The sequence below is a fragment of the Rattus norvegicus genome, chromosome 20 (assembly GCF_036323735.1).
Source record: "Rattus norvegicus strain BN/NHsdMcwi chromosome 20, GRCr8, whole genome shotgun sequence".
NCBI classification, from domain to species: Eukaryota; Metazoa; Chordata; class Mammalia; order Rodentia; family Muridae; genus Rattus; species Rattus norvegicus.
In genome coordinates, this window is record NC_086038.1 from 9,226,951 (window position 1) to 9,245,185 (window position 18,235).

Here is an 18,235-nt window from a genome sequence, read left to right on the forward strand (position 1 = left end):
CTCTACATTGTTCTCAGACAAGTGAACAAGGCTGGGACCCACAGGGTCAGGTTTGGTCATAAAACACCTCTCCATACTAAGTCTTTTGTATTAGTTAATTTTTCCTCCTGCATTGGTAAAATATTGACAGAAGCAACTCTGAGAGTAAATGTTCATTTTGGCTCACAGTTTGAGAAAGAGTTCACAGCCCACGATAACAAAGAAGGCAGGCACGCATGGCAGGGTGGCTCCCTGGACCTGAGTGTGTGACAGAGCTCTTCCTATGGCATCCAGACCAGGAGTCAGAGGGACCGGACCAGAATAAAAGGTGGTATGGCCTCACAGCCTCTCCTAGCAGCTTACCACTACATCATGTTGGCTTCATTCCTTATATGTTCTGCAACTTCCAAAACCAGATGTTGATTAAATGTTCAAACATTTGAGCCTGGGCAGGGGTCAGGGCGTGGGGCATTTCAGATTCAAACCATGACATGTAACATAAATATCAAAACAAATATCAAAGAAATCACATCTAACAACCATTAGAAAAGCTGCTGGGTAGAAACAAATTCAGAAAGGGAAAAACAGACAAGGGAATGGCAAGAACAAAAAGATCCCCAGCAAGGAAAGGGGTGAGAAATATGAGAGATTCTAGAAATACAAGAATGATGCATCTGAAATGGAATATTTGTTGTGTAGTTTTACTAGATACAGCAGAGGTGACTGGTTTACTCAAAGCCAGTGTGATGTTAACCGTTCAAGCCACCAAGAGTAAAGGGCTGGAGAAAATCGCAGAGTTTCTGTGGCTTCTGAAATAATATCAAATGGTGTCATATAACCAGAGAACTGGGAGGAAGGAAGAGAAAAAGTCCCGTTTATGAATACTTGGAGAGATTTTGGTCAGCTTTTTAATAAACTTGATTGGCGGTATAAAGACAAAAATCCCAGAAACTCAAAAAACTGTAAGGAAGATAAATTGGAAGAAAGAGGAAAAGAAAGAAAGAAAGAAACAAGGAGACAAAGAAACAAAGAAAGAAAGAAACAAAGAAAAGAAAAGAAACAAAGAAGCAAAGAAAGAAATGAAGACTATCACCATGGGGAAAACATTAAGAAAATTCCTAAGGTGGCCGAGAAACCATAAGGTAAATGGCTGATATTTTTCTCGAGCAATGGAAACCTGAAGCAATGGAAACAGGGATATAAAGGGCTGGGCTAAGTCAGAGCACTACACCCTGTGAAAACATCCCTCAAAATTGTTTTTAGGTGTACAGAAGAAGTTGCTGTTTGAAAATCTGTCCTCCAAAGAACGTCATTAGGGGATCCAGGCTGAAGTTTCTCCCTATTGCTCCTCAGAGCTCTCCCACCTCTCAGACTGGGTTGGCTCAGTTATCTGCTTGGCTCTCTCTGTTAGCTTTCAACATACAGCTTGATCGAGTCTCTACAGTTTTCTTACCTGGTTTGTATATGGTGGGTAGCCAGACTGACCCAGGGTTTTCTCAGAGGCCCTAATGCAAGGACAAAGGGAATTTCAGCTCTGTGTCCGTGTCCTGTGTCCGTGTGTAGGAGTGGATTTAGCAAGACTGGTCTATAGCTGGAGCCAACATCTCATAAGAGTTAAGCTTGCAGCTTCTGGGGACCCAGCTCTTCTGCCTGGGTTGTGGTTATCAGTCCTGAGGCAACTATGTCTGGGGTATCCTGAGTTATCTTTGCCTACATTATCTGACTTGGCTCTCGACTGACCTGGGCCCCCCTCCCCATCAATAGCATATATGATGCTATATGTATTAATTCACTTGCTTGGCATACATCATCAGCTTAGGCAAGGTCTCCTGGCCCCAGCTATTGCTTTCGTCTTTTCTCTCTTGTCTTTCTGGTCCTCTCACTTGATCACCTTGCTGTTCAGGACCCGTATCCCTGTGGGTTCGGACCAGTGTGTTTGTGACTTGCTATGTTGCTGCGACAAATCACCTGGTGAACGCGGTTTAAAGAAGGCAGAGTTTATTTGGCTTATGGTATCAGGCCATGTCTATGAAGAGCTGTCCTCCCATGGCGTGAGTCCTAAAACCAATGCTCAGTATTAAAGGAGCTCGTGGATCCCGGTTGGATTTGGGAGTTTTGAATGACTCAAACACAAGTTCCACTTCCTCCTGCTCACAGGTAAGGCATGTCTCCTCAGAGGATCAGTCACCTGTCCCTTCTTGTCCTGGAGTAGCCATCTATGTGTCTCCAGTCCACTGCCCACCCACAGAATTATTTAAAGACATTAATCCAGTTCTACAGAGACATTGGCCATCACACCTTGATACTGCAAAGCCTCATTCACACTAGGCTGAGCACCTCTCCATGTGGCCCTGTGTGTGTGTGTGTGTGTGTGTGTGTGTGTGTGTGTGTGTGTGTGCCTTCGTGAGTGCATGCATCTGGCTGTCATCCTCGTGTGAGTCACAAAGTCATTGTTCTCAGCCATCCTTTTAGGTGAAAGGTGTTTGACAATCCCTGTAACTCTAGCAAGGGGTTCCTCCCTCTCCAGAGAACTGTACAGTCCTATCTTTGGACTATCTTGAAGGATGTTTGTGGAGTAGATAATCTTGGGAGGTAGATAAGATGTCTCTCCCAGAGCAAAGGAACCCTATGGGCAGGGTTCCTTCCTATAACACAACACATTGTACATGGAAGATGGGAAAGGGCTAAGGAGTGGGTACCTCTGAGCCTGTCCTATCATCATAAGGAGGTGGTTTTAGGACCAAGGGAACATTCCAAGTATTGTGCTATTTATGCTGTTTGCTTCACAATGAGGATCAAACCCTTTTCTCTAGCTTAGGTGCTTACAAGACTCAGATAACACAGACACTAGCTCGCTGACTTGTGGGCTTGCAAGTAGCATAAAATCTTGGCCCTTCTCAGACTGAATGGACTCATACCACCCCCACCAGGGTTCAACTGTGCCCTTGCAAGCTCCCTACTAACTCAGACGAGCTTCATACTCCTCCCAGCACATGAGTAGAATGTAATAGCTTTGCCTAACTGAATCTGCTGCGTAGAAAAGTCCTGCTTGGCATTAATCGCTGAGAAAAGGGGTTAAAACAAACCACATCCCATTCCTTCCCTGTCCACAATCTGACTGATGGCTGTCAAAACCTTCCAGGAAACTCCATGGCTGGCACTTGCCAGATTGATTCCTTCCTCCTTAGCTTGTTTCCCACCAGGATCCAAAGAAGTAAATAGTTCAACACATGGCCCCTTTCCACCTCCACAAAGTCAAGGATGTTTTCTTAAGTTAGCATTATCATTCTCTGATGTTAAAATTGACCCTGCACACATGGTCCAAAGCCACAACTTGACTTGAGCGCCAGTTCCTGTTCTGGCCCTTGGCCCTTGGCTCGACACTGAAGAGAAGTCCAGGATTGTATGGGGAGTGGGGTTCTCTGGATTCATTGTTCTGCACTAGAAGGACTCACAGACCAAGCAAAGGCACAAACCCCATAGTGTGGTGAGCACCAGGGGAAGAAGAGGTTAACAGCTCTCTTCTGGAGCCAAAGGGCTTGGAAGGGAACACCAGACCATTAGCTATGAGATACTCAGGGTCCTTCCCTGTCCCAGTGTTATGGTCTCATGTGCCAGAGTGGAGACTTAAGTTAGGGGCCCAAGTTGGAATATGAACCCTGCTCTCAACTCACTTCTGCCTTGAGGGTAAGGATGCCTGGTCATCACCAGGACCCACAGAGCACTGGGTTTCTACTTTGCCTGTTAGGTGGAGTATACATGGCCCTAACACCACCTCAGTGGCTCCCAGGTGTAAGGTTCCCCTCTTTCTCCTTCTCTTCTTTCTCCCCTCCTTCCCTCTCCCATGCTTCCCTCCTCCCCTCCTTCTCTCTTCTGTCTTCCACTCCTTGGTGCTGGGATTGAATCTAAGGCCATCCATGTACTAGGCAAGCATGCTACCACTGTTCATACCCCTGGCCTACATTTTATGTTTTATTTTGAGCCAAGCTCTCAACAAATTGCTTGGTTTGTCCTTGAACTCACTCTCTAGCCCATGCAGGACTTGGGCTCATGATCCCCCTGCCTCGACTTCCAGAGTAACAGTGACTACTGACCTGGACCACTAGGCCCGCCCCTTTCCATCATTTTTGTCTCGGTGACTCCTCCCCTCTCCTTGTCGTACGGCACAGTCTTGAGATGATCAATTCCCATGCCAACCACAAGGAAGCTCTCAGGAGAGTCACTCACCTCTGGGTGCCCGCTCTCTACACCAGAAGCATCTTCAGTTCTAGGAGATTTAACCAGTCTCAAATAACAGCCAACTTTTGGTGATCCATGTGCATTGAACATTGAACAGGGTCCAAGGGCTGCAAGTCACTAAGTTTCCTAGGATAGCCTTGAACTCACGATCCTCCTGCCTCAGCCTCCCGACTAGCTGTGATTGCAGGTTTGAACCACCAGGCTGGGTTGTTGTGGGTTGAGTTTGTCCTCCACGCCCCAGACCCACAAGCTGAAGTCCAAGCCCAGTCCCTACAAGCTCCCTGCATCCGGGGCCAGTGTCTCCTTCTCCTTCACTGTGTAGCTGTTTCCAATGCAATTTAATCACAAAACTGTTCCCCATGCCGTAAGCAGTCTCCCACATGCAATTGTGCTAACAAAGATGTCAAGAAGACCTGACAAGTTCTTGGCCTTTGATTAAGAGCAAATGTCTGGGTCTGGACTCATTCTGCTACGGGGCTCGTTAGACCAGCCCCCGTTGATGGTGTTGGTCTTGGTTTTTAAAGTCTGCAATTTCTGCACGTGCTGATTGATGGCAAGCTAACTCCCTAGTTCTGAATCATAAGCCTTGATTGGAGCAGGAGCCAAAAAAGCTGAGGGGCCACGAGTACAGGGTGGAGCTCTGTCCACAAAGGATGGGTGGGCCCCAGGATCGATCTGACTGCAGAGATTAATGACCGGGTGACGTGGCGATTGCACAACACGCTATTAGCTTTCGCCGTTAATAGCTTAAACAGCGCCCCGTGGTACTAACCGATGTTCAAAATCAGAACCCCATTTCGGCATCCCTGAGGAGGTGGCCTGTGTACACAGCCATACCTCTCTGCACTCAGGGGTGCGTCACTGAATATGCCAGCCAGAGGAGCTCCACCTTCGGAAACTCAATACGATGATTCACAGTGTTTGAAAGTCATGGATTTTCTTTTAAATGTATGGGAGGTGGGACAGTGTGCTTTAATTAAGCAGACAGCACAGCAGTGGTCCTGGCAAGGTGGAAGTTACTCCCAACAATGTGAGGAGAGCTGATTTATACCCCTCCGACAAGACAATGAGCCCATAGAGCAATTTTGCAGAGATGGAATTTTAAAATAGCGTCAATGTGTGTGTTTGTACGGTAACGAGCATAGGCACAAAGCACCCTAGGGGTCCATATGTGTTAAGGAAAGTTCAGCTGGGGCTGGAAAGCTGGGTAGGTCATAAAGGGAACTGCTGCTCTTGCAGAAGATCCAAATCCAATCCCCAGGACCCATAGGAGCAAGCGCATAGCTGCCTGTTAACTCTAACTACCTCCTCAGGCCCCTATACACAAGTCACATGTGCGAGTCATGCACACACCATTTAGAAAGAGAAGCAAAAGTGTTTATATTGCACACAAAATTTAGGGAAAAAAGTGTATTGTTCACGGCTTGCACTAAATTTAAAAAAACTATCCAGGGTGTACGCACACACAAATAAAATCATTTAGAAAAAATAAAGGGGGAGGGGAGCATTTATATTACTCGTGGCTTGCACTTAATTCCAAAAGCTGTCCAGCATATATTCATCCCTCCCTCAGACAGGATACTGGCCTGCGGCGAGGCATTAATGGCATCAGTGAATGCTGTTTGTAAGTGGGATGGGAAGTTCAAAAGCAAAATCCAAGCACTGTTTCTTGGAAGTGAAGAACCTCTCGTCAGTCATGGAAGGAAGGTACCACTTTTACTACTGACGCCCACGAGCAGACAGATCAGATAAAGCAGGACAAAGCCAGTGCATCCCAGCTGAGCAAATGAGGGTCTGTATGGAGCGTGTAGTATCCTAAGGAGTCGCGTCCAAGGCCCTCGGCTACTCAGCTTGCAGTGCGACTGCCCTTTGGAGGTGCGATGGGTCTTAAGTTAGTATCAGCTTCCTTTTCTGCACAGGCTTAACAATCTGGAAGGAAACCCTGAATGTTCACCCAGCTCACCACACATCTGTACTACCAAATCAGACTCTTCAGCTGATTAAACGTAGCAAGCAAAGGGATGCGCTGGCCTGGTGGCGGTGGCACCTGCCGTTCCCATTCCAGCACTCGGGAGGCAGAGGCAGGTAGATCTCTGAGTTCAAATACAGCCTGGTCTACAGAGCCAGTCAGGGCTACACAGAGAAACCCTGTCCCCAAAATCAAAACCAAACAAAAGAATTCCCATCTGTCTTTAGTCCCCTTGAACTGCCAGGTACGCTGGTCATGTGACTGGCCAAATCTGCTCACCTCAGGGAGTGCCCTTGCCAAAGGAAGACACAGTCCTTCAGAGTATGCTGAGTTCCAGTAAAAATCCCAGCATGCCATGCTTTACGCTCTAGAAACATTGACTTTACTTAACACAAAGTCTGAGAGTGGGGGATGGAGCAGTCAAGTCAGCAGCTCAGGGGTATCTATCTGGGCCCTAGCTCTGGGCTCTTCTTATCTGAGAATGGCTGCCTGCAACACATCGCAGCCACAGGCCAACCTTGGAGGGCTGTCCAGGAAGCCAGAGGACACTCATTCTTCCTTCAACCAGAAGAAAGATTCCTAAGTTCCCTCCCCATAGCCTTCCTGCAGATGCCCCCTTGGATGAGGACCACCTCTAGCTGGAAGGGTTTGGGAAGGGAGTACGTTCCCTCATTCTCCATGAGTGACAGCTCTGTGAGGAAAAAAGGGGGAGGCATGGAAGGCGAGTACCAGGAACAGACCAGCTGCAAGATGCCATGGGACACCCCCTTCTAGCCACTGAGGAATTGCTAGGAGAAGATAGCACGAGGCATTCCTGCTAGCCAGATCCCAGAGGACGCTGGGGCTGTCACTTCATGTGTGGCTCAGCAAAATGTGGGACATAGGGGCATGATGTAGACCCTCAGGTCTTTGTCCCGAGACCGTGGCCTGAGGAAGCTATGTAGATTCCCAACCTGAGGCTTATGGGATCCTACCAAACACAGTTTGCCTCTCACCAACGGCAGGAGCTGTGGTGGGTTGAATGAGAATATACCCCCTTTTGGGGTATTTGAACTCTTGGTTTCTTGTAGGAGTCTTCTTGTTTGGGAAGGCTTAGGATGTGGGTGCAGCCTTGCTGGATGAAGTGTGTTGGTTGAAATTAAAAGTCTTGTACCACTTCCAGTTTGCTCTGTTTTTTCCTTGCACCGTGGGAGTTCTTGACACCATGCCTGCAGCTTGCACCTTTGCCTCTCTGCTATGATGGCTTTTGGAAGTATAAGCCCAATACACTTTTCCTTCTGTCAATTGCCTTATTCATACAGCAACAACGACAAAAAAAAGTAATGGTTAACTTGACGGGATTTAGAATCGTCACGGAAACAAATCTCGGGGTAGGGCCATGAAGAAGTTTCTAGATTAGGTTAACTGATGTGGGGAAGACCTACCATGGTGGCGTGAATATGCCTGGCCCATGGGAAGTGGCACTACTAGGAAGTGTGGCCTTGTTGGAGGAGGTTTGTCCTTGTTGGAATTTGTGTGGCCTTGTTGGAGGAAGTGTGTCACCGTTGCAGGCAGGCTTTGAGGGTTCCTAGTGCCCAAGTGCAGAAGGGTCTGCCTTCTCCTGGCAGCTTTCAGATCAAGATGTAGAACTCTTGGCTCCTTCTCAGGACCATGTCAGCCTATGTGCGGCCCTGCTTCCTGCCATGATGGTAATGGGCTGAACCTTTGAAACGATAATAATGGACTGAACCTCTGTAAGCCAGCCCCACTTAAATGTTGTCCCACGTAAGAGTTGCCTTGGTCGCAGTGGTAATAAAACCAATAAATTTAGCAGCAATAAAACCAAAACTAACTCTCCAGGCTAGTCCTAGACTGAATGAAAAGAAGAAAGCAGGGTGGGCGGCCACACACAGCTCTCGCTGCTTCCTGACTGTAGCTGCAATGTGACCCCCTCGGCACTGTGCTTTCCCCACAGGGATGAAATGTGTCCCCAGAAACTGCGAGCCGAAACAAGCATCTCCTTCCTTCAGTGGCTTTTTCTTAAAGCAACGAGATAAAGTAGACCGTATGATTAGATAGCCTCCAGACATACTGGAGAGGCAAGGAGTGTCCCTCTGACCCTTGCAGCACATGGGCATGGCACAGAGTACGAAATTGCAGAGCACAGGGGCCGTCCAGTGCCAGGATCCATGAGCTCTGCTTCTGAGTATGCACAGACCCATTTTCTTGCCTTCGTTTCCTTTCTTTCTTTTTTTTTTCTTTTTTTTCTTCCCAGAGCTGAGGACCGAACCCAGGGCCTTGCGCTTTCTAGGCATGCGCTCTACCACTGAGCTAAATCCCCAACCCTTGCCTTCATTTCCTAAACGATGTGGTGACACCACTGTTTAGATCTGTGCTTCCACTGTTGCTGGTATTTTGAGTAGCGGATGATTTCGACCACGTAGCAGGACAATGTTGGTTCTGTGCAGGTTACCACGCCCCTCCACACCGAGGGTATTGAGGTCACAGACTTTGTCGTCCTTGGAAGTTCCTACAGCTTGTCTCCCAGGGACACCGAGGGACATGTGTATGCACTTGTTATGGGAGGAGAGGCTCCTTCTGTCCCAGATGCTTCCCTTTATGGGGAATTAGCTCCTGGGTGCTCTCATTTCTCTGCGACTCATTTGACTAATACAAAAAGAGAGGGACCCAAGGGTCCAAGCCTCCTTTCTTCCTGCTGAGAACCATGCACATAAGCACCTAGCAGTCATATGGCAAGAGGGATCCAGACACCCAGCCCTGGCACGGGGCTGGCTGACCCCAAGAGGCCCCTTTCCTCACCCTATGAAAGCTCTTAGAGGGGTAGCATCCGAGATTCCCACTGTAATTCCCATCTGAATGATACTCCCCATCTACTGTGGTCATACCAAGCTGGCTATGTGGATGGCAGCTCCAGACGGCCCTATGGTCCCTTTATTTGGGCTGCGTTAGAACTAAGGTAAAGAGGAGACCTTGAACCTCTGCATCCTTGGCTTTTATTCTATTTTTCCAGTTCATTCGTTTGCCACGGCCAGGTTTAATGTGTGACCTCACATACCCTCTTTTTACGATTAACTCATTCAGATGTGTATGACTGTGGGCTCGAATCCTAAGCTGGTTTCTGTTAGGGGCAGTAAAGGCATTGGTGGGGCTGTCCTGGAGGGAGTGAGGCTATTGCAAAGGAACACCCGTGTCCTTTCATTTGGTTATCAGATTGAGATATACACCCCCAAGAAATTACAAGTCCCCAGGGCCCTCATGTTGGGGAAGGAAAGGCAGAAGCACGGTTCCAGCAAAGGGAGGAACTTGTCTCTGTGGAAGAGATTTACAGACCACCTTACCCGGGAGACTGGAGCCGAGCCTGGGTGGTGGATAGAACCTTGTTTGACCAGATCGCTTAGCTGTGCATACTCCTTGCCCTATGTTTAAACTTAAACTCCGAGTCAGGACCCCAGAGGCAGAGCAGGAATGGAGGACCACTGGACCTCCTTGTTCCCTTCCCAGTGTGGCCACACTAAATGAATCTCCTTTTTTTTTTCCTGCCTTTCATCATTGTGTCTTTAATAGTCCTCCTGCTGACAACAGCTCTAGCATCATTGGAAGATGGGTCTCAGCTCTTGGTCCGTCTGTCCTCCCCGGATGTCTGAGAACAGTTGGTACCACAGTTTTTAGCCTATGAGGCTCCCCGGCATGACTCTGAGACCTCTGCCCTTGCTCTCAGCACCAGTAACAGCCAGCAGAACAACATCGGCTATAGGACATACCACCCTCCCAGCTACCCACTGCCACCTCCTCCTGGGAACAGCAGGATGGGAGGGTGAAGCCCCGAGCCCACCCTCGGCTCCATTTAAGGGTTGATCCATGACAAGGAGTCAGTGACCAAAACACTGCCCTTGAATCATCAGAGAAAAGAAGGTGGTTTGTATTTCTTTTTTTAAAAAGTAACAAAGAACACAGAATAGCATTCATATCTTTTAATAATCAGGCCGAATTTGAGGGTTAAAAGTCTGAGAGGTTGAACTGTGTCACCAGGCCAGATCCAGCCACCGAACAGGTGTGTATGAAGCAGGTGGGCCAGGTGGCTCCAGGGTCCAGGTTTGGGGGAGGGGGTGCCGAGTCTTGATGTAACCAGTTCTCTCGGATGGACCTTAGAAGGGACATTCTTCTAAAGAGAGAAAAACAGACAAAGGGCTAGTGAGAGACTAGACAAACTCCATCTTGGGTCCAGGCTCCGTCTGAGAGAACCTGACCTAAGGTTGAACTCACATTAACCAACAGGCCTGAACCTAGCACTGGTTTCCAGGTCACTCCCTGACAACCACCACTGATCAGGAGGGAAGCAGAAGTTAAGTTTATGGTTTGGCTCCCAGCACGAGCTAATCATTTGAAAGGGCAACAAATTCCCCCGTGAGATGTGTGCCAGGCTGGAAACCCCTGTGCTCGTTTGCTTTCCTCTATAAATACTTGCTTGAAACTGGGCCCGGGGCTTCACCCTCCCATCCCTCTGCGTCCATGATGGCGGCCGGCCCGAGCATGAACTTAAATAAAGACCCTAGTGCGATTGCATAGGAATTGGCTCCTTGGTGGTCTCTCGGTGTTTTGTACAGCAAGGGTACTCGTGAGAATAAGCGTTGTCTTGCTCTTTAAGCAATTGCAGAAGGCTTTGGCTCAAAGTAGCAATGGGAAAATTCTCTGCAAAGCACAGACTCTCGGGACTGGGGAAATGACTCCATTGGCCAAGTGCTTGCCTTGCAAGCTTTGGGGACCTGAGTTCAATCTCCGGCTCCACCCAAGAAGTTGTACTGTGGAGATGAAGATGGGAGATCCCCTATCTCCTCATCCCAGTGAATGACTGAAAAAGGAAGGTGGGTGGCTCCCGAGTAAAGGGACATGATGTTGACATCTGGCCTTCTCACACATGCATACACATGTGCACACGCATCTGCATACATGCATATACTTACACACACGCATGCAGAGAGTGGCTTCCCTTGCCAACCCCTCACTGCTCCAGTGAGCATCCCCACGATTGCATCTTGGATTCGGACAAATAGCCAAGTAAAAAGGAACCCCTTCCTTGCCAGTCTCTCAGCGCTGACCCTTCACCCCCAGACCCAGATTCAGCTATGTTGCAGGCATCCAGGGACCACCAACCAGTGATACCGACTGGCCCCACAGTCTCATGTGGGTCTTTCTACTAACTCCTCCTCCCCGACGACGCTGACAGATGACTGTACCTTCTTGCTGGTTCTCAATGACCAGAGGTCGGAAGCACCATGGGAACCCCCGGACACTGTCATCAAAACAGCAACCCTTTTCCTTGCACTGCTGGGCGGTGACACCGGGGAAGCCACAATTTATTCTCTCCCGGGGGATCACGGCACATGTTTCTAAAGTGAGGACAAAAGGCAGAAGTGAGTCATGGGCTAGGTGCCTGAGGTTGTCACACTGCTTCCAACTCTAAGGGAACAGGACACCCGCCTGCTGGGAGCCAGGTTTGAATATGCAAGGGGGATACAGTCCTCCTTTGTAGATGCAAAGACACTGGGGCAGTTGAAGGGCTCGGGCTTCCACAGCTGCCTCTGCTGGGTGATGAACTGTTTGCTCCTTAGTTTCCGCACGTGGTCAGTAAACTGGCCTAATAAATAACTACTTACTGAGCAGTATGTATGGTGGAGGTACTGATGGGGCCAAAGCCAAGGACACTGTGCCCAGTGACAAGAAACGGAGGCGAAAACAGAGGTCTTGCAGCCCTCCTCCTTTTCTTCCAGGAAGCTGATGAGCATTCCCGAGAATGTGTTTTTGTTTCAGATATGACAGACAGCCAAGTCAAAGGGGACCCCTTGCCAGACTTTCAGGCTTGACTCTCCACCCCTTGCATGGGGCTAACAGACCCATGAGCCACGCGGTACAATCATCCCACTCTGTGGAACTTATGCTTGCCGCTGGCAGGAGCCCTGGAGATGGGCTGAGGACTTCAAGACTGAGGGGAGAAAAGAGCTCCCTTTAGAGGAGGCTGAGCCTTTACAATGGTGTCCCAAGAATGTATCAGGGTCAGAGGCCTGGGCGGGAGTTGATCAGGGGCTGCCCCTAGAGTTCTTTTTTTTTTTTTTTTTATTCTTTTTTTCGGAGCTGGGAGCTGGGGACCGAACCCAGGGCCTTGCGCTTGCTAGGCAAGTGCTCTACCACTGAGCTAAATCCCCAACCCTGCCCCCAGGGCTCTTCCCTGACATGAGGATGACCCAAAACATTATTGAAGAATGGAATCTTATCTTTCAAGATAAGATCAGGACCTGTCTGTCATCTGCTTGCCGGTGGCCTCGGAGGGGGTGCTGACCTCTAAGCTGTGACTCCATTATAAAGCTAAGGTGACCACTGGCCACAGCACGGGACAGTCAGGGGTCATAAGGAGCCCTTTAAGCCCTGGAGAATCAGCAGCCAAGAGAGGAAGGGATGTTTCTGCTGTCCTGTGGCCTCCAACTCCCTTTCCAAGCAGGACTTAAAAGATCTCTGTCCTGGGGTTGGGGATTTAGCTCAGTGGTAGAGCGCTTGCCTAGCAAGCGCAAGGCCCTGGGTTCGGTCCCCAGCTCTGAAAAAAAAAAAAAAAAAAGAAAGAAAAAAAAAAGATCTCTGTCCTGCCTGTACATTGCTGGTCACCTGAGGAAATTCTTGAAAGCAAGTTCCCTTCAGGGCATTCTGTAGGATATGTCTATCTATCTACAGATAAAGCTGTATGGAAAAAAGGTCAAAAACACCATATGACCCAGAAACAAGGGTTGAGCCCCGTTCCAGGGAATGGGGCAGAGGAAAGCAAGAGAGACTGCATGATGGCTGGGACTGGGGGACGAGGGGAGACTGGAGAGAGCACAGAGCAGCTGGTGGATGTACCCCTTTCCCTTCCCCTTCTATTCCAAAACCATTTATTTCTCCGTCAGCTTCCCAGACTGGCTCCATGTCCTCTGTCACAGGCTGGAGCGGAGGGGCCTAGGCAGGTACATGGTTCCTCCATCCTCCCTGCTCTCCCAACTACCTCCTCCCACTCAAGGGGCCTTGAAGATGCTGGAAGGTATTAGCTTCTCTAATGCACCTTAGCTTGGACACTTCCCTGTTCCTTCTTCCTCAACACTGTATCTGAGAGCCAAGCTCTTCACAGCCGGGAAGAGCACAGCTCACGCACAGCCACTGCCTTGAGCCTTTTGTTGATGCCCACGAGGCAGCTGAGACAAGGTCATAGGTCACAAGACCCTCCACCCCAAGGAGGGATGACGGCTAGGCAGATAACATAGGGCTCCAGAAGGGGTTTGGTTCCCAGAACTGGGTGCACCCTAAGGATCCAAGGACCCAGGATCTAGAGAAATCTCTTGAAGGCCCAGTCCCAGCTCAAGTACTTGGGCAGGGCTGCCTGCCAGGGAGAGGGTGGCTGGATGTCACATCTGCAAATGAGGCTCTAAGATCAGTGTAACATTCACATCAACAAGGGAAGATAGAGCCCAGATGTAGAAGCTTTATTCTCCCTCTTCCCTCAGAGGTCCTGGGGCCCCGCCCGCTGCTCCAGCCACCTAAGTTCTTGTGTTCTTGTAAACAGGGCAATGGCCTTCAAGGGCTCAGCCTACTGTCTACATAGAGAAAAATTGGAAGTAAGCACCAGGTCACAATAGCCTCTGGGGACCAGTGTCTGTCAGCCGTGGCCAGCAGGAAACAAGAGGGTTTGTCTTACCTTCCTGGTTCTGGGCAAGGCTGCTGAGAGCCAGCATGAGGACCATGGCGAGGACACAGGTCACCTTGTGCTCCATGGCAGCTTCCAGGGAAGACCACGAGTGATGGATGAGCTTCCGAGTTCTTGACTTTATACCACAGGTCTATTTGATTAGAGCGTGAGAGCATTTGCCAAAGGAGGGGTCCACGCTGAGTAAGATTGTAAGGTGTTTCTGGGGTGCAGTCACGGACTGAGAGTGTGCTGATATGGAAGGCTAGTAAGATACATGGGTAACGTGGGTATCTCCCTTGACATGACCTTGATCTGGTGCCGAGTGGTATTAGTAAAACCCTCCAGGCTGGGTTAACGTTGTTTGCTCAAAGATGATTCATACCAAGAGGCCACAGAAAGGGCAGTTTGCATCAACAATGTTCAACACGTGATCCAAAGCTGGTGACCCCCCATCTGCTGGCCCCGTCCTTCCAAAGTGGGCACATGCGTGACGTCATCTACTTGGAGGATCTGGGTTACCTGGTGGCGGGAAGTGCGTGGCTCGACAAGATGACAGGGAAAATAATGGGTCCCCTGATGGTGCATTCCTCTCCTCTGCTGGGATGAATCTGTCAGATGTATCTTTCCAGCATCTGCTCCATCCTGACACATGCCTGTGTGACCAAGGCTCTCTTCCGTCCTTACTGAGGAGACATACTCAATGGGAGTCTGCCCCGTTGACAACGTGGGGCCCTGAAAACCTGCAAGAGCTCAGAGTCCTCGTCAAGGTCCACACATGCATCTTGACCAGCCTACTTAAATGATTCCTTCTTTATTTTTCTATTTGAGATGAGACTAGGCATATTCTGGGTGCCATAGACTATTACCCTATTTGCAGTGGGGTCCTTTTAGAAAGAAAGGGAAAGGGGTTGGGGATTTAGCTCAGTGGTAGAGCGCTTGCCTAGCAACGCCCTGGGTTCGGTCCTCAGCTCCGGAAAAAAAAAAAAAAGAAAAGAAAAGAAAAGAAAGGGAAAGGGGGAAAGGAAGAAAAACCAATCGTGTATAAGAGCTAAGTGGAAAACAGACAGCGGGCTCGCCCTGCCTGGCACCTGCTGCTCCCTGTCCTCCAGCCTCTGCCTCAATGTCCCCAAAAGGCATTCTGCCTCCTGGGTCATAGTCTCCTAGAGGATGCCTACACCCAGGGCTCTGACTCACCCTCCACCTCTGCCTTCGTTATTGATCTGGTGATCTACGCAGCCATTCTGTATCTCTGCTCATTGTTTATAACCCTCACCTGGACTGGAAGGTTCGTGAGAGAGCAGAGACTTTGTTTTATTCTGGGAGCGGCCCAGCTCTAAGACCACAGCTTCAATGGGCGTCAACAGTAGCTATGAACACATGAATGAATGAATGAATGAATGAATGAATGAATGAACAAACAAATGAATGAATGAAATGAATGAATGAACGAACGAATGAATGAAAATGAATGAATGCATGAAAATGAATGAATGCATGAAAATGAATGAATGCATGAAAATGAATGAATGCATGAAAATGAATGAATGAATGAAAATGAATGAATGAATGAAAATGAATGAATGAATGAAAATGAATGAATGCATGAAAATGAATGAATGAATATGAATGAATGGATGAATGAATATGAATGAATGAATGAATGAACGAATCACAGCAGAAGTGCTTTTCCTTTGGTGATAGATTAAGCATCCTGCATGCCAGTCTGGAAGAGAGCCTTACTTAAGTAAACCCCAGAGGCCCTGGAGGGGAGAACATGGCTCAGAGCACAAGAATCACCCACCCTCTTTTCCCCTCGATTCCTGCTTAAGCAGAATCATAGGAGAGGGCCTGGCGGGCAGAAGTGGGGGGCCTTCCGAGAGAGGGCTGAGTTCATCATGCACAAGGGATGCGAGGCTTCTTGGTTCACAGTGAGAGGGCTCAGAAAGCAGGGTGGAAACGGTGTGACAGGAGAAATAGGAGGTGGGGCTTGGGAGCACAGCCCACTGGTTCAACTGGCTCGAGATTTATGTAGACCCCAGATAAACATCCCCACACATGAGGAAGCAAGAAGAGCTCTGCTGGCTGCTTGTGCTAGGGAGAAGGGGAGAGGGGGAAGAGGCTTCTAGGTGCTCCTTAACAAAAGGAAGGGGAAAAGCTTGAAGTATACAGAAATCTCACTCTCGTGTATAATATCGCTTACTCTGCACGCAGAATGTATTGAGTTCCTTGCCTAGATAGGGAGGAACAGACCACAAGGAGACATCTTTGGAACACAGTCAAATGAAGAGAGTCCGTGTAAGATCAGACACTCAAACATGTCAGATACTGCCCCTACACTAGAACAGCACCCAGACCAAAGGCATGCAAACACAGACGGAAGGGAAGGGTCCAGCCTCAGCACACTGCCTCACAGAGGAAGGAGGGAATGAAAGCATGGGAAGGACATAGAAGCCCTCCATGCTTCTGCCCGGCTATGATTTGCTGAAGAAGGCCGGCGAGAGCCAGCGCCATTCGCTGGGGTGGATCTGGGGGATACCTGCTGAACCACCCCCTGCATAGAGACTTGGGTCCTTTTTTGTTTTTTGTTTTTTCAAGTCTGGCTTCTTTTGAGAACAGCTAGGGGGATCCCTAAGCATCTGGATCCCCCCTTGAGGTAGACACTAGAGTGGCTGAAGCTGATTTTGCAGGGACAGCAGGTTAGGGTTCCGTTTGTCCAGAGCACAGTCAGCTCCATGACTTCCAATGGAAGACAACAGTGGACCTGCTAAATAAAAACCAGAGCCTCCAGGGACTAAGCCACTACCCAAAGACTGTACATGGACTGACCCTGGACTCCAACCACATAGGTAGCAATGAATATCCTAGTAAGAGCACCAGTGGAAGGGGAAGCCCTTGGTCCTACCAAGACTGAACCCCCAAGTGAACACGATTGTTGGTGGGGAGAGTGGTAATGGGGGGAGGATGAGGAGGGGAACACCCATGGAGAAGGGGAGGGAGAGAGGTTAGGGGGATGTTGGCCTGGAAACCGGGAAAGGGAATAACAATTGAAATGTAAATAAGAAATGCCCAATTTAATAAAGATGGAGGAAAAAAAAAGAAAAAATCACAAATTGGACAAAATCTAAAAAAAAAAAACAAAAACAAAAACAAAAAACAAAAAAACAAAAACAAAAACAGGCTTTTAACACGGCGGTGGGACCCAGGGGAGAATGCAGGGTTGACTGACGGACCACCTGGGGTCAGGGAACCTGTGCAGTATCTCACCAGCTCTGGGTTTGCGTTTTCCTACTTGAAGAAAAGGAGAGTAGTCAGGTGGAGATGCAAACCACTGTCTCCACTATATAAACATCACAGACACTCAAGACCCTAGAAGCTTGTGACCCAGGTACCCACTCTAGGGTACGTGTCCAAAAGGAAAGGAAGCCAGTATGCAAATGGGGCATTGCTCGCTGCACGATGAAGTGAGGAGGAGGTGAGACTCAGAGCCACAGGTGGGGGTGTCAGAGGGAGTGCAAGCTGGGATTCGCACACCCCAGAAACTTTGCCACCCCTGCCAGAAGTGGAGCAGCCTTCCTCTAGGAAGGTCTCCAGACAACCACACCCTGAAATGATCTCGTCATCGCGCTCCATGAAAGGACTCCGTGGATGCAGACGCACGGACCCTGCACCTGGTGAAAAGGCTGAACTCTGGGAGCAGAGCGTGGGATGGTGGTTTGGATGGCCAGGAGAGCATATGGAATGGAGGTCATGTTGCTCAAAGCAAGAGGAAATTAAGTTTGAGGGCTCTTTGGAGCAGTACCATGACTAGTGTTTTAAAAAACTCAATGCGATTCCTGTTTATCAACTTGGCTTGGCGTAGCGAGATGGTCTCAGTGGGTAAAGGTGCCAGCCACCAAACCTGATGTGACGACCTAAGTTCCAGCTCCTGGACCCACATGGTGGAAGGAGAGAACTGGCTCCTGCAAGCTGTCCTTTGAGCTACACAGGCACCGTGACACATGTGCACGAGCACACACACACACACACACACAAATCAAAATAAATAAACTAATGTGTGGATGAACGGTTTGGCTTACCTGGCTCATGAGGTACACATTTTGTTTTCTAATTTTTCGAGGCAGCAGTGTAGAAGGCGCAAGGTCCTTGTGCCCCACAGATAAATGCTCAGGAAACCCAAGAATGCTAAGCACCCAGGCTTGTCTGTTTAACTGAAGGGATGTATACCCATTTCCACTTGGAAAGCGGGGAATAGGTATAGTTAATAACCTGGCGATCTGTGTTATCTGTAGGGTCAGGCCTCAACCGAATCCCCCCCATCCCCCGCCCCAGGCCTCACCCGAATC

At 49.0% G+C, this 18,235-nt stretch overlaps 1 protein-coding gene across 1 annotated transcript; it reads right to left on the reverse strand.

Annotated features, from left to right (window-relative positions):
• Window positions 1–10,144: 10,144 nt before the first annotated feature.
• Tff1 (trefoil factor 1) lies at window positions 10,145–14,006 on the reverse strand. Its single transcript, NM_057129.2, has 3 exons — window positions 13,902–14,006; window positions 11,422–11,574; window positions 10,145–10,349 (listed from the first exon to the last, which is right to left on the reverse strand). The coding sequence occupies exons 1-3, from the start codon at window positions 13,975–13,977 to the stop codon at window positions 10,333–10,335; spliced, it is 246 nt and encodes an 81-aa protein (NP_476470.1). The 5' UTR covers window positions 13,978–14,006; the 3' UTR covers window positions 10,145–10,332.
• Window positions 14,007–18,235: the final 4,229 nt, after the last annotated feature.